This window comes from Sus scrofa, chromosome 6, assembly GCF_000003025.6.
Source record: "Sus scrofa isolate TJ Tabasco breed Duroc chromosome 6, Sscrofa11.1, whole genome shotgun sequence".
NCBI classification, from domain to species: Eukaryota; Metazoa; Chordata; class Mammalia; order Artiodactyla; family Suidae; genus Sus; species Sus scrofa.
In genome coordinates this window covers 62002588-62015067 of record NC_010448.4, presented here as the reverse complement: position 1 = coordinate 62015067, position 12480 = coordinate 62002588, and the positions used below count along the sequence as shown (strand labels likewise).

Sequence of the window (12480 nt, the reverse complement as noted above, 5' to 3'; positions counted from 1 at the left end):
GGGGCGAATCGGAGCAATAGCCACCAGCCTATGCCAGAGCCACAGCAATGCGGGATCCGAGCAGCATCTGCAACCTATACCACAGCTCACGGCAACACCGGATTCTTAACCCACTGAGCAAGGCCAGGGATCGAACCTGCAACCTCATGGTTCCTAGTTGGATTCCCGCCACGACGGGAACTCCGTGGATGTATTGCTAAATATTTACTTTAGAGGACCTCAATCAATAATCCATGAAGAAATAAAACAAGAGTTCTCTTGTGGCACACTGGGTTGGGGATCCAGCACTGTCCCTACAGTGGTATGGGTCAGTTTGGTGTGGGTTCAGTCCTTGACTGGGGAACTTCCACATGCCAGAAGTGCAGCGAACAAATGAAATAAATAAAATATTTGTGCTAAACAGGTTTTAAAAATACAATCCATGAAGAAATGTCAAAACTCAGTAATTAGAACAAAAGATATGAACACAGGAGTACCCGTCATGGCTCAGTGGCTAACGAATCTGACTAGGAACCATGAGGTCGAGGGTTCAATCCCTGGCCTCGCTCAATGGGTTACGGATCTGGCGTTGCCATGAGCTGTGGTGTAGGTTGCAGACATGCTCAGATCTGGCGTTGCTGTGGCTCTAGAGTAGACCAGCAGCTACAGCTCTGATAAGACCCCTAGCCTGGGAACCTCCATATGCCGCAGAAGAGGCCCTAGAAAAGGCAAAAAGAAGAAAAAAAAAAAAAAGAAATGAGCACAAATTTCAAAAATGACATATGGCTGGAAATTAACACATGGAAAACGAGTAAGCCTTGTGTTACGAGGGAAATGAAAAAAAAAATTTTTTTGGCTGTGCCTGCAGTATGCAGAAGTTACCAGGCCAGGGATCAAACCATGTCACAGCAGTGACAACAGTGGATCCTTAACCACTAGGCCATCAGGTAACTCCGAGGAAAATGGAAATTAAAATCACTTGAGGAGTTCCTGTCGTGGTGCAGTGGTTAACAAATTCAACTAGGAACCATAAGGTCGCAGATTCAATCCCTGGCCCTGCTCAGTGGATTAAAGATCCGGCGTTGCCATGGGCTGTGGTGTAGGTCGCAAACACGGCTCAGATCCCGCGTTGCTGTGGCTCTGGTGTAGGCCGGTGGCTACAGCTCCGATTCGACCCCTAGCCTGGGAACCTCCATATGCCATGGGTTCAGCCCTAGAAAAGACAAAAAGACCAAAAAAATTAAATAATAAAAAAAATAAAATAAAATCACTTGATACTACTACAAAAATATTATATTACTGAAATCAGAAAGCCTATGCATACCACGTGTTGTAAGAATGAAAAGTATAGGAACTCAAGTGCTGGTGTTTCTGGTTAGTTTGACAAAGGTTACTATCACTTCGGAAAAGGTTGACTTGGAGCTCCCGTTGTAGCTCAGCTTAAGGACCCGATGCTGCCTCTATAAGGATGAGGTTCCATCCCTGGCCTGCTCTGTGGGTTAAGGATCAGGTGATGCCACAAGCTTTGGTATAGGTTGCAAATGTGGCTCAGATATGGTGTGGCTATGGCTGTGGCACAGGCCACAACTACAGTGTCAATTTGCCACTGGCCTGAGAACTTCCATATGCTGCAGGTGTGGCCACACAAAAAAAGAAAGAAAAAGAAAAGTTTATCTGGCCCCACAGAAGTTACACGATCACCTACTCCAAGGCAAAGGTACTGTGCTGCTACATATTAAATCAAGTGAAGGAATGCCTAAGCCCAGAAAGCATTTCCCCAGTGTGAAATGTCTTCTTTTTAAAAATTTTATAGCTACATCCACCGTATATGTAAGTTCCCAGGCCAGGGACTGAATCTAAGCCACAGCTTTGACCTGTGGCAACGCCAGATCCTTTAGCCTAAGGTACCAGGCCGAGGACTGAACCCTCAGCTGCATTCTGACCCAAGCTGCTGTAGTCAGATTCGTAATCCATGGTGCCACAGCAAGAACTCCTGAACTTTCTTATTGTTTATGAGCTTGGAGCTGGCTACAAAGAACTATGCTCATAAGGCTTTTCTCCACGGTGGATTCTCTGATGTACAATAAGACTTGTTTTGTAACTGTAAGGCTTCCCACATTCATTGCACTGAAAAGGCTTTACTCCAGTGTGGATCCTCTGGTGGACAACAAGGCTTGTTTTGTTACTGTAGGGTTTCCCACACTCACTGCATTTAAAAGGCTTTGATCTAATGTGGACATTTCGGTGGCTGACAAGTGTATTCTTCAGCTTAAATGCTTTACCACATTGATGACACTCATAGGGCCTTTCTCCAGTGTGGATCCTCTGGTGCTCAACGAGTCTAATTTTCCTCTTGAAAGCTTTCCCACATTCACTGCACTCGTAAGGCCTTTGTGTAGTGTGAACAATCTGGTGTTTATTGAGGGCAAAGCTGCTTGTAAAGACGTTCCCACATTTCTTACACTCATAAACTTTTTCCCCAGTATGAATTCTCTGGTGGACAACAAGACTTTTTTTGTTGACATAGGCTTTCCCACACTCACTGCACATATAAGGCCTTTCTCCAGTATGGGTTCTCTGATGGATAATAAGACTTGTCTTGTAACTGAAGGACTTCCCACATTCTGTGCACTTAAAAGGCTTTTCTCCAGTATGGATCCTCTGATGTACAAGAAGTTTATTTCTGTATAGAAAGGGCTTCCCACATTCACTGCACTTATGAGGCTTCTCTCCGGTGTGAACTTTTTGGTGCTGAACAAGTGAATCCTTCCGGGCATAGGCTTTCCCACATTCATTACACTCGTAGGGTCTTTCTCCAGTGTGGACTCTTTGGTGCTGGACAAGTTTACATTTGTAGATGAAGACTTTCCCACATTTGCTGCAATCAAAAGGCTTTTCTCCAGTGTGAACTCTCTGGTGATGAGAAAGACCCCCCCTGAGTCTAAAGAATTTTCCGCAGTCATTGCACTCATAAGGTTTTTCTCCAGTGTGAACTCTCTGGTGCTCCGTGAATTTATACTTTTTAGTAAAGGCTTTGCCACATTCACTGCACTCGTAGTGCCTTTGCCCAGGGTAGGAGACCTCCCTGCTCTTCCTCCTTCTCCGTGGATGCTCTCCATTGCAGGTGGGCTGGTGCTGGAGAAAGCCCAGGCTGCCTAGGAAATCCTTCTCAACCTCTCGGCACGTGAACATATTATCAGATACAAGTACTTGGCAGCTTGTCACAAGCATGGTGCCGTTCTCCTCCCTTCTGAGCTGTTTCTCTCCACGGAGCTGCTTCTGGTGCTGCTGCAAGTGAGAAGTGAACATTTTCCGACAAGCTCCAGGAAAGGACTGTTTCGGTCCAGGATACACTCCTTGGTGCTCAGCGAGGAAGAGAGCATCTTTTGCTACCAGAGCATATGTATCAGAAGTGAGAGTCTTCAGGAAGGACGGGTCCAGCTTTGGGTTCCTGGCTTGTGCCACTTGTTCTATAGAAACACACTGTTCAGGTATGGCTTCCTCGGCTTCTCCTCCATGCCAACAATCTGAACGGAAAAAAAAATGCTGATAAGGTGTAAGGAAACTTTTGTGGACACGAGCCCATTACAGAATTGTGTATAACATATCTGAGAATAAGTACAAGGGGTAGTTTTCGGAACAAGGGAGGGAAGGTCAGGCAGTAGAAAGGGATGGTGTGAGTACTGGACGTCTGATGGTCGCAGAATAGGGGCAGATCTTAACAATATCAAGAACAGAGGAAACCAAGATACGGCACTATGTTAAGAGAGGCCTAGGGAGTTCCTGTTGTGGCTCAATGGGAATGAATGTGATTAGTATCCATGAGGATGTGGGTTCAATCCCTGGCCTTGCACAGGGGGCTGTGGTATACGTCGCAGATGTGGCTCAGGTCCCACGTTGCTGTGGCGTTGGTGTAGGCTGGCAGCTGCAGCTCCGATTCAACCCCTAGCCTGGGAACTTACATAGGCCATGGGTGCAGCCCTAAAAAGTAAAAAAAAAAAAAAAAGAGAGAGGGAGAGGCCTGCAACAACCCACTCCTTGGCCAATGGTGTTCAGCAGGATTTTTTAGTGGTGAGGAGCATGTTGTGAAGAACATGTATCCCGATCCAGGAAAATGCAATACACCCGACCGGCTAGTGTTCAAGGACTTCATCATGACTTGAACCTCTAAGAATAAACTTCTATGGGAGAACACTGCAGAGGGAAAGCGCTGACAATGAGGTAGAAAAGAGCCAACTGTAAGAATTCAATAAGTAGATACAAAAAAGCAGACAGAGGGTCAAAATGGGGAAGACAGACAGAAACGAGAAAGTGTCACGATGGGTTTAAAGACTGAAACCACAGTGCATGAAGGACACAGCCCTGGAAGGATTAAAACCCGCTGATGTCATTATGCCTTCCTACAGCTCCCACGCACCAGGCCCCGGGTCCAATTACCACTCTTCCTACGACTCAAGAGGCATCCACATCATCAGACACCAAGGGCTGCCTCCACCTCTCAACCTCAGTTAGTTGCCTGTAGAAACCTGTCAGATCAAAGGCCTAAGGAGACCACTGGGCAGTTAAAAAAAGACACTGGGGAGTTCCCGTCATGGCGCAGTGGTTAACGAATCCGACCTGAACCATGAGGTTGTGGGTTCGGTCCCTGCCCTTGCTCAGTGGGTTAATGATCCGGCGGTGCCATGAGCTGTGGTGTAGGTTGCAGATGCGGCTCGGATCCCGCGTTGCTGTGGCTCTGGTGTAGGCCAGTGGCTACAGCTCCGATGAGACCCCTAGCCTGGGAACCTCCATATGCCGCGGGAGCGGCCCAAGAAATAGCAACAACAACAACAACAAAAGACCAAAAAAAAAAAAAAAAAAAAAAAAAAAAAAGACACTGGTCCAGAGTGAATCAACAATGACAGGCTTCAGAAGTTCCCGTCGTGGCTCAGTGGTTAACGAATCCAACTAGGAACCAGGAGGTTGTGGGTTCGATCCCTGGCCTTGCTCAGTGGGTTAAGGATCCGGCGTTGCCATGAGCTGTGGTGTAGGTCGCAGATGCGGCTCGGATCTGGCGTTGCTGTGGCTCGGGTGTAGGCCGGGGGCTATAGCTCAGGTTAGACCCCTAGCCTGGGAACCTTCATATGCCACAGGAGCAGCCCAAGAAATAGCAAAAAGAACAAACAAACAAACAAACAATGACAGGCTTCAGGAATATTTATTACTAAAATAATCTTGAGGAGACTCCTCAAAAAATAATCTAGGGTTGACCCCAATGCTGGCCATGTAAGTGCCTGAAATTCCTGAGACAGCGGGCACAGCAAGGTCTCAGACGAGCGGCACACACCTTCCACACATTTCAACTGTTAACATACAGAGCAGTGTCACAGCCAAATGCCATCGGTCAGGCAGGCGTCAAGCCTCTGAGGCCAAACCCTTCTGTGAAAGGCCTGAGGGCATGTGGGGTGAAGGGCGGCACACACTCAGGATGGGAAACCCAGCTCGAAGGCCAGGAACTCAGGGAGGTACGCAGAGTGCACCGTCCAGGCTGGGAAGCGAGCCAGGAGAAACAGGGCAGAGTGGAGGCCAGGGCGATGGTGTGGGAACAAGGTCTTACCCAGGGAGGCCACAAGTGACAGGTTCTCCAGCATCACATCACAGTACAGGAGTCTCTGAGCCTCGCTCAGGAGCCCCCACTCCTCCTGGGAGAAGGACACAGCCACATCCTCAAAGGTCACATGGCCCTGTCATCAGGGGACAGATGAGATTACAGCAGCCTCGGTAACCAGCACCCCCAGGTCTCCAACCGCCTCCCATGGCCCCGGCCCAAGGGAGATTCCAGGTCCTGATGCCCAGGGACCTGCTTTCATTCATGTCCCTCTGATCACGGTCTCCACCCACCAGTCAGAGCAGATGGGAAGACAGGCAGTGCCCTCCATGCCCCAGGCTGCCACACACCCCAGGCCTCTGTTAAGTCACCTCTCCAGGGAGCCCAGGGATCAGGCCGCACACGGTGACACGAATGCTCAGCCTTCCGGACGAAAGCCTGTAGCCCGGCCCCGAGGACATCTTCACACCCCCTCCCTCTCCGCCATCCAGCCCTGCAGGATCGCTGCCCCTCCGGAGCCAGGCCATGGTCCTCACCCCTCCGCCGCCCCTGCCCCTCTGCCGCAGGCCCTAGGCACCTCTGTTCCCTGGAAGGGGAAAAAAAGCACCATTTCCCTTCAGCAACTCTGTCACCCAGCCTGACACCCTTCAGGCTCCAACACAGTCCGTGCAAAGCTCTGAGGCCCTGGAGGGGAAATAAGGCACCAGGCCTGCCCTCCCGGCATCCGAACCCCATCCCTGCTTCCCCCTCGGTACCTTCCTCACCCACCGAGACGCCTCTGCGCCATCAGGACCCCTCCCACCCCCACACTCACGGTCACTGTCCTGCCTCATCCTCAGTGATGACAGCCACCCCGGCCAGGGGCCCGGGCACCTGAGCCAGGCCATGGAGAATCCCCTCCCCACCTTCCGGGCACCGGGACCTGCAGGGCCTTGAGTGTGACAAGGTCTGCACACCAGCCACCTGCCTGGGAGACTCTCCCAAGCGAAACCCCCTCCCTCACCTCCAGATGTGTGTTCCCAGCTGCCCACCTGACACCTCCCCTGAGACACCCAGGTGAGGGGTCGAATCGGAGCTGTAGCCGCCGGCCCTCACCACAGCCCCAGCAACACCAGATCCAAGCCGCATCTGCAACCTACACCACATCTCACGGCAATGCCAGATCCTTAACCCACCGAGCAGGCCAGGGATCGAACCCATGTCTTCATGGACACTAGTTGGATTCATGTCCGCTGTGCCACAATGGGAACTTCCTGCCACCCAGCTTTATTGGCCCAGGTCACGGGTCCTGCAGATCCCCGGACACTCCCCTCGCCCCCTCGCCTCCGGCCACAGGGACAGGCTGACTCCCGGGGCTAAGGAACAGCTTATCCCTTGACCTTTTCCACTGGACACATTTGAACACCTCAGGACAACGCCTGTCGCCAAGCTTCCCGGGCCTGAGGGGACCCCAGGGGTCCAGAGCGAAGGACCGACCATCCCAGGACAACACTGGATCCTAAGTCTGGGCGTCGGGGCCAGGGGAGGGGACGACGTCCGGCAGACTTACCTGTGCGGGGACCATACCTACGGCAGCTCCTTGGGGACCCTGTGAAAAGAGGACGAGCTGAGGTGAAGGCGGCCTGGGGAGGACGGAGTGGCTGAGCCGGTTCTTCCTTTCTTCGTCCTGGAGATGAGTGATCTCAGGCCGACCTCCGCCCTCAGTTTCTCGGTCTTCGGAGCTGGAGCCGGACAAGTCTAGCGCCCTGGACAAACATGCAACCACCGAGCACATCACTGTCCTTATGTGCACAAGGGCGACTTCTAGACGTCTCTTTCAGAATGCTGCGTAGACATCAAATGAATGACTGCCTCGCCCCTGTTCAGGCTCACCTGTTACAGAACACAGGGTTAACATTTCTGCAAACGTCCTCGACTGCTAGCTTTTCCTTACGTGTCTCTCAAGCATTTTTGAGCCGAAACATCTCTTCGACCACCAACTATCTAACTTACGACACCATCGTGGTGGCCTGCAATTCATTTTTATCAGTGAACTACCTGACACCGCAACAGAATCCACAGGTTTGAAGGGATCGGTCCCATGAGCTGCCCTCTTGGATGAAGTCAGCTGCGAACCCAGGCCCCCAGGCTACCACTACTTCCGGGTCACTAGGCTACAAAGTCAGGGTTCCCCAGGAAAGCCTCCTTAGTTTGGACATTTTTCTAAAATGATTCACAAAATTAGGAAAACACTTTTTTTTTTTTTTTTTAACTTTTTCCCGTTTACTACAATGGATACGATTCGGGAACAGCCAAATGGAAGAGACGTCTAGGTCTAGGTGTGGGGGTGGGGAGTGAGGGGTGGTTTGAGGGCAGCAGAGTTTCCAGGCCATTTTCGGACATGCCACCCTCCAGGCACTTTCCTCATGTCAACATGCTCACCAATCCAGAAGCTTTCTGGATTTCATTCTTTAGCTGCTTTTATTCCTGAACTCCAATTCCCCTCTGGTACTTGGGGAGTCCTACATGGACCTAAAAGTTTAATCTGCTCTCTCTTTTTTTCTTTTTTCTTTCTAGGACCATACCTGCTGCATGTGAAAGTTCCCAGAGAGTTCCCGTCATGGCTCACTGCTTAACGAATCCGACTAGGAACCATGAGGTTGCAGGTTCGATCCCTGGCCTCGCTCAGTGGGTTAAGGATCCGGCATGGCCGTGAGCTGTGGTGTAGGCCGGCAGCTACGGCTCCGATTCCACCCCTAGCCTGGGGACCTCCATATACTGTGGGTGTGGCCCTAGAAAAGGCAGAGAGACAAAAAAAAAAAAAAAGTTCCAGGGCTAGGGGTCATATTGGAGCTGCGCTGCCAGCCTAACCCACAGTCACAACAAAACAAGATCAAAGCTTCTTTCACAACCTACACCACAGCTCACAGCGACACCAGGTCCTCAACCCACTGAGCACTGCCAGGGATCGAACACACCTCCTCATGGGCAGCAGTCAGTTTCCTTTCTGCTGTGCCACAACGGAAAATCCTTGAAAGTTTAATCTTCCAATCACCAAATTTTTCTGATTTAGTGTGATGACCACTCCAATCTTGTTTTTTTTTTCTTTTGCTTTTTAGGGCCACACATGTGGCATATGGAAGTACAGGCTAGGGGGTCAAATCAGAGCTGCAGCCACTGACCTAGGCCACAGTCACAGGAACTCAGCTCACAGCAATGCCAGATGCTGAACCAGGCCAGGGATCAAACGTGCATCTTCATGGATCCTAGTTGGGTTTGTTTCCCTGAGCCACAAAAGGAACTGTGACCACTTGAATCTTGAGGATATCTAGGGGCCCATCCCACGTCACCTCATTATAGTTACAATTTATAACTCCTGTGTGATAAAAGAGTCTAATGGTGAATAACAACAACAAGAACAAAAAACCCAGTCCTAACGCCCAGGAGATTCCAAGGAGTTCAGAACTCTGTATGAAGAGCCCAAAACAAAACCTAAACATACATTTATTACTATAGCAGATACATAGCCTCATTTTAAGCAATTACTACGCTCTAACACAAAATTAACTTGCTCAAGATAGTAAACTTTTTTTTCATGTAGTTTCCTGGGAGAGCTGAGGCACCTGTGCCCTTGAGGGGGCCTGGGTGCTCCCCCAGCAAGGCTGACCTCCTTCTGGCTCCACAAGGACTGGACACTCTGCTGAGGGTTGAGAGTAGTCGAGCTATGTCCCCTCACACCTCCTTCTCCTTCTCCAACTCCAGCCCAGGCCTGGCTCCTTATACCCTTGCTTCCCCAGGAAGCCCTGGAACCTCGGGGCCCTCCCGCTTCAGGCGGCCTCACGAGGTCCCACCCACTTTGCCCTGCCCTCCAGTGCCAGCTCTCTCTTCTTGCCTCTCACGTCACCTCTCACAGCAAAGCGACAAGACAAGACGTTCCCTCCTAAATTTGACCTCCAGACTTGGCCCAAGTCGCGGCCTTCAGCGGTCCCCCCAGGCACATCGCTGAGCCACCTCCTCCTCCCTCAATGACAGACGAGAGACTCCACAGCACAGAGGTTACCGCAACTTTGGGAATCTCAGAAGCATGTCCCAAATGCAGGTTGTAATCTCTCCCTGAAGCCAATTTCGCACATCACCTGCTCATCTCACCTCTTCCGATGGTCAGCTAAAGAAGGCCTTCACTGGCCTTTACTCTGCCTTTCAGAGCCACATTCGCTGTGGCAGGAAATACGACCAATTGATATTATTATTATTATTAATTTTGGTTTTTAGGGCCGCACCTGCAGCTTATGGAAGTTCCCAGGTAGGGGCTGAATCGGAGCTACAGCTGCCGGCCACGGCCACAGCCACAGCCACAGCCACAGCCACATGGGATCCGAGCCACAACTGCAACACACACCAGAGCTCACAGCAATGCCAGATCCCCAACCCACTGAAGAGAGGCCAGGGATGGAAGCTGCATCCTCATGAAGACTAGTCAGATTCATTTCCACTGCACCACAATGGGAACGCCCCAATTATCTTTTTCCTTTTTTTGCTTTTTAGGGCCACACTCGCGGCACATGGAGGTTCCCAGGCTAGAGGTCTAATCGGAGCTACAGCTGCCGGCCACAGCAATGCCAGATCTGAGCTGCATCTGTGACCTACACCACAGCTCATGGCAACATCAGATCCTTAACCTACTAAGAGAGGCCAGGGATCGAACCTGTAACCTCATGGTTCCTAGTCGGATTCATTTCCGATGCACCACAACAGAACTCCCCCAATTATTTTTAACGTTTATTAGGAATCTTAGTACTTACATTCCTTAATAAAAAAATCAATAAGCAGAAACCTTACCTAGAATTGGCAACACAGAAAGGTAGGCCTCACTGACCTAAGACAGCAGTGGAGTTCAAAAGGAGAAAGAAACACTATCCTGGAAAGGACTCAGCCAATGAAAAGCCAGGGACTTTGGTAACTATAGTCTTTCTAACTTCTTTTTATTTATTTATTTTTGCTTTTTAGGGCCACACCTGCAGCATATGGAGGTTCCCAGCCTAGGGGTTGAATCAGCGCTGTAGCCACTGGCCTACACCAGAGCCACAACACCACCAGATCCAAGACACATCTGCCACCTACACCACAGCTCACAGCAACAAAGGATCCTTAACCCACTGAGGATCGAACCCGCATCCTCATGGATCCTAGATGGGTTCATTAACCGATGAGCCATGGTGGAAATTCCCAACTTCCTTTTTAAATCTCTATAAAAATTTTAGCTGACCAATCCTGCACACCCCAAATGCAATTCCTTGATTATTCAGGGGGAAAAAAAAAAACACATTTGCATGAGAAATAGCAGGCATTTTATTTGTTTCAGGTCAACATATACTATAGCCACCACTCTGGTCCAGGAACCACCTTATTCTCTGGAGCCTAATGCAGTAGGCTCGGAGTTCCCTTGTGGCACAGTGGGTTAAGGATCTGGCATTTTCACTGCAGTGGATCAAGTTCCATCCCTGGCCCCAGAATTCCCACATGTCACATGCATGGCCAAAAATAAAACAAGGCAGTAGGCTCTCCAGGTCTTCTTGCCTTCACCCTCATCATCTCCTCCCTAGTCTGTTCTCCTCTGAGCAGCTTTTCAAATAGTTTTAAAACTCTCAGATCGCCGTCCTGCTTTATTCACAATGCTCCAGAACCCCAGAAAATTCAGACTAGTGACTCCTCCTCAAATTGTCTTCTCCGAGGAAAAGAGTCAGAACCCAGGATTCCCAAATGCTCCTGTCCCTCGTGCACCTCCAAGGATGTGCACGTGCCGCGCCCACGCCCTTGAACATTTAACAATCTTCTCACTTCACACACCTGTCAGAAATGGGGCCACCACACACGCACACCTAATATTCTGGAGACAGGGGGCTGAACCACAGTGCCCTGAGCGGAAGACCCTCATTAGGGGCTTGGGGATATGGATCAGGATCTGGGGGCGTAAGAGTCACCTGGGCCGTGGCCTTTGGCACGCTGGTTGCCATAGGACCCTTTGGGCGCAGTGGTGCCGGGAGACTAGAGCGTGATGACGGCGGAGACCTGGGTCGATAATCCCGGAAGCACGTTCCGCAACCCGCTCACTCCCGTGCAGTGTGGACCGCGCCCCCTCGGGCGCTTTCCAGTCTCCGTTACCTCGGTTCCACCCACTGATTTAGAGCCTCGGCTCCTGGCGACAGCAGCAAAAGCCGCCAAACAACCGCCATCGGAAAGACGCCGGAAGTCCCGCCCCCCTGCTAGTCACATTTCCGGAAAAGCCCCAGCCTGGGCGGTCATTGGTGCGGAGCGCAAGGCCGGTCTGCGCACAGTCCTCTGGGTAATGTAGTTCCTCTCACCACGGGTTTGTGATGCGCCAACTTCCAGGGCGTTAATGTAGCAAGTCCCTGGGGGAAGAACAAATTTAAAACACATCAAAATAGACACAGCAAAGCCTATACCTATAATCTTTGTAAAAGTATGATTTAATTCGCATTTCTAAACATCAAAGCAATGCAAGATTTGGGGGCGGAAATCATTCCAGTTGTGAAAAGACTGCAAGTAGCTACAGTCCTTATTTGTTGCTTTTGTTTTTTATGAAAAACTTGGGAGAATTTCCACGTAAGAAAAGTCAAGTCATTAGAATTTTGTAATGAAAAACGGAATTATGGAGGTCCCGTAATGGCGCCGCGGAAACGAATCTGACGAGGAACCATGAGGTTGTGGGTTCAATCCCTGGCCTTGCTCAGTGGGTTAAGGATCCGGTGTTGTCATGAGCTGTGGCTCAGATCCCGCCTTGCTGTGACTGTGGTTAGGCCTGCAGCTGTAGGTCTGACTGGACCCCTAGCCTGGGAACCTCCATATGTTCCAGATTCGGCCCAAAAAAGCAAAAGCAAAAAAAAAAAACCCAAAACCAAAAAACCACAAACGGA

At 50.4% G+C, this 12480-nt stretch overlaps 1 protein-coding gene across 7 annotated transcripts; it reads right to left on the bottom strand.

Moving 5' to 3' along the window:
* Positions 1168-11795, bottom strand: LOC110261320 (zinc finger protein OZF-like). 7 transcript variants are annotated; one of them, XM_021097316.1, is made up of 4 exons: positions 11527-11795; positions 5938-7438; positions 5576-5702; positions 1168-3506 (listed from the first exon to the last, which is right to left on the bottom strand). In XM_021097316.1, exons 2-4 carry the CDS (start codon positions 6091-6093, stop codon positions 2008-2010), a joined length of 1782 nt encoding a protein of 593 aa, XP_020952975.1. In that variant the 5' UTR covers positions 6094-7438; positions 11527-11795; the 3' UTR covers positions 1168-2007. The 7 variants fall into 7 exon arrangements, with proteins under 7 accessions (XP_020952975.1, XP_020952973.1, XP_020952976.1 ...); XM_021097314.1 differs by having other exon boundaries at positions 7116-7438; XM_021097317.1 differs by having other exon boundaries at positions 5938-7311.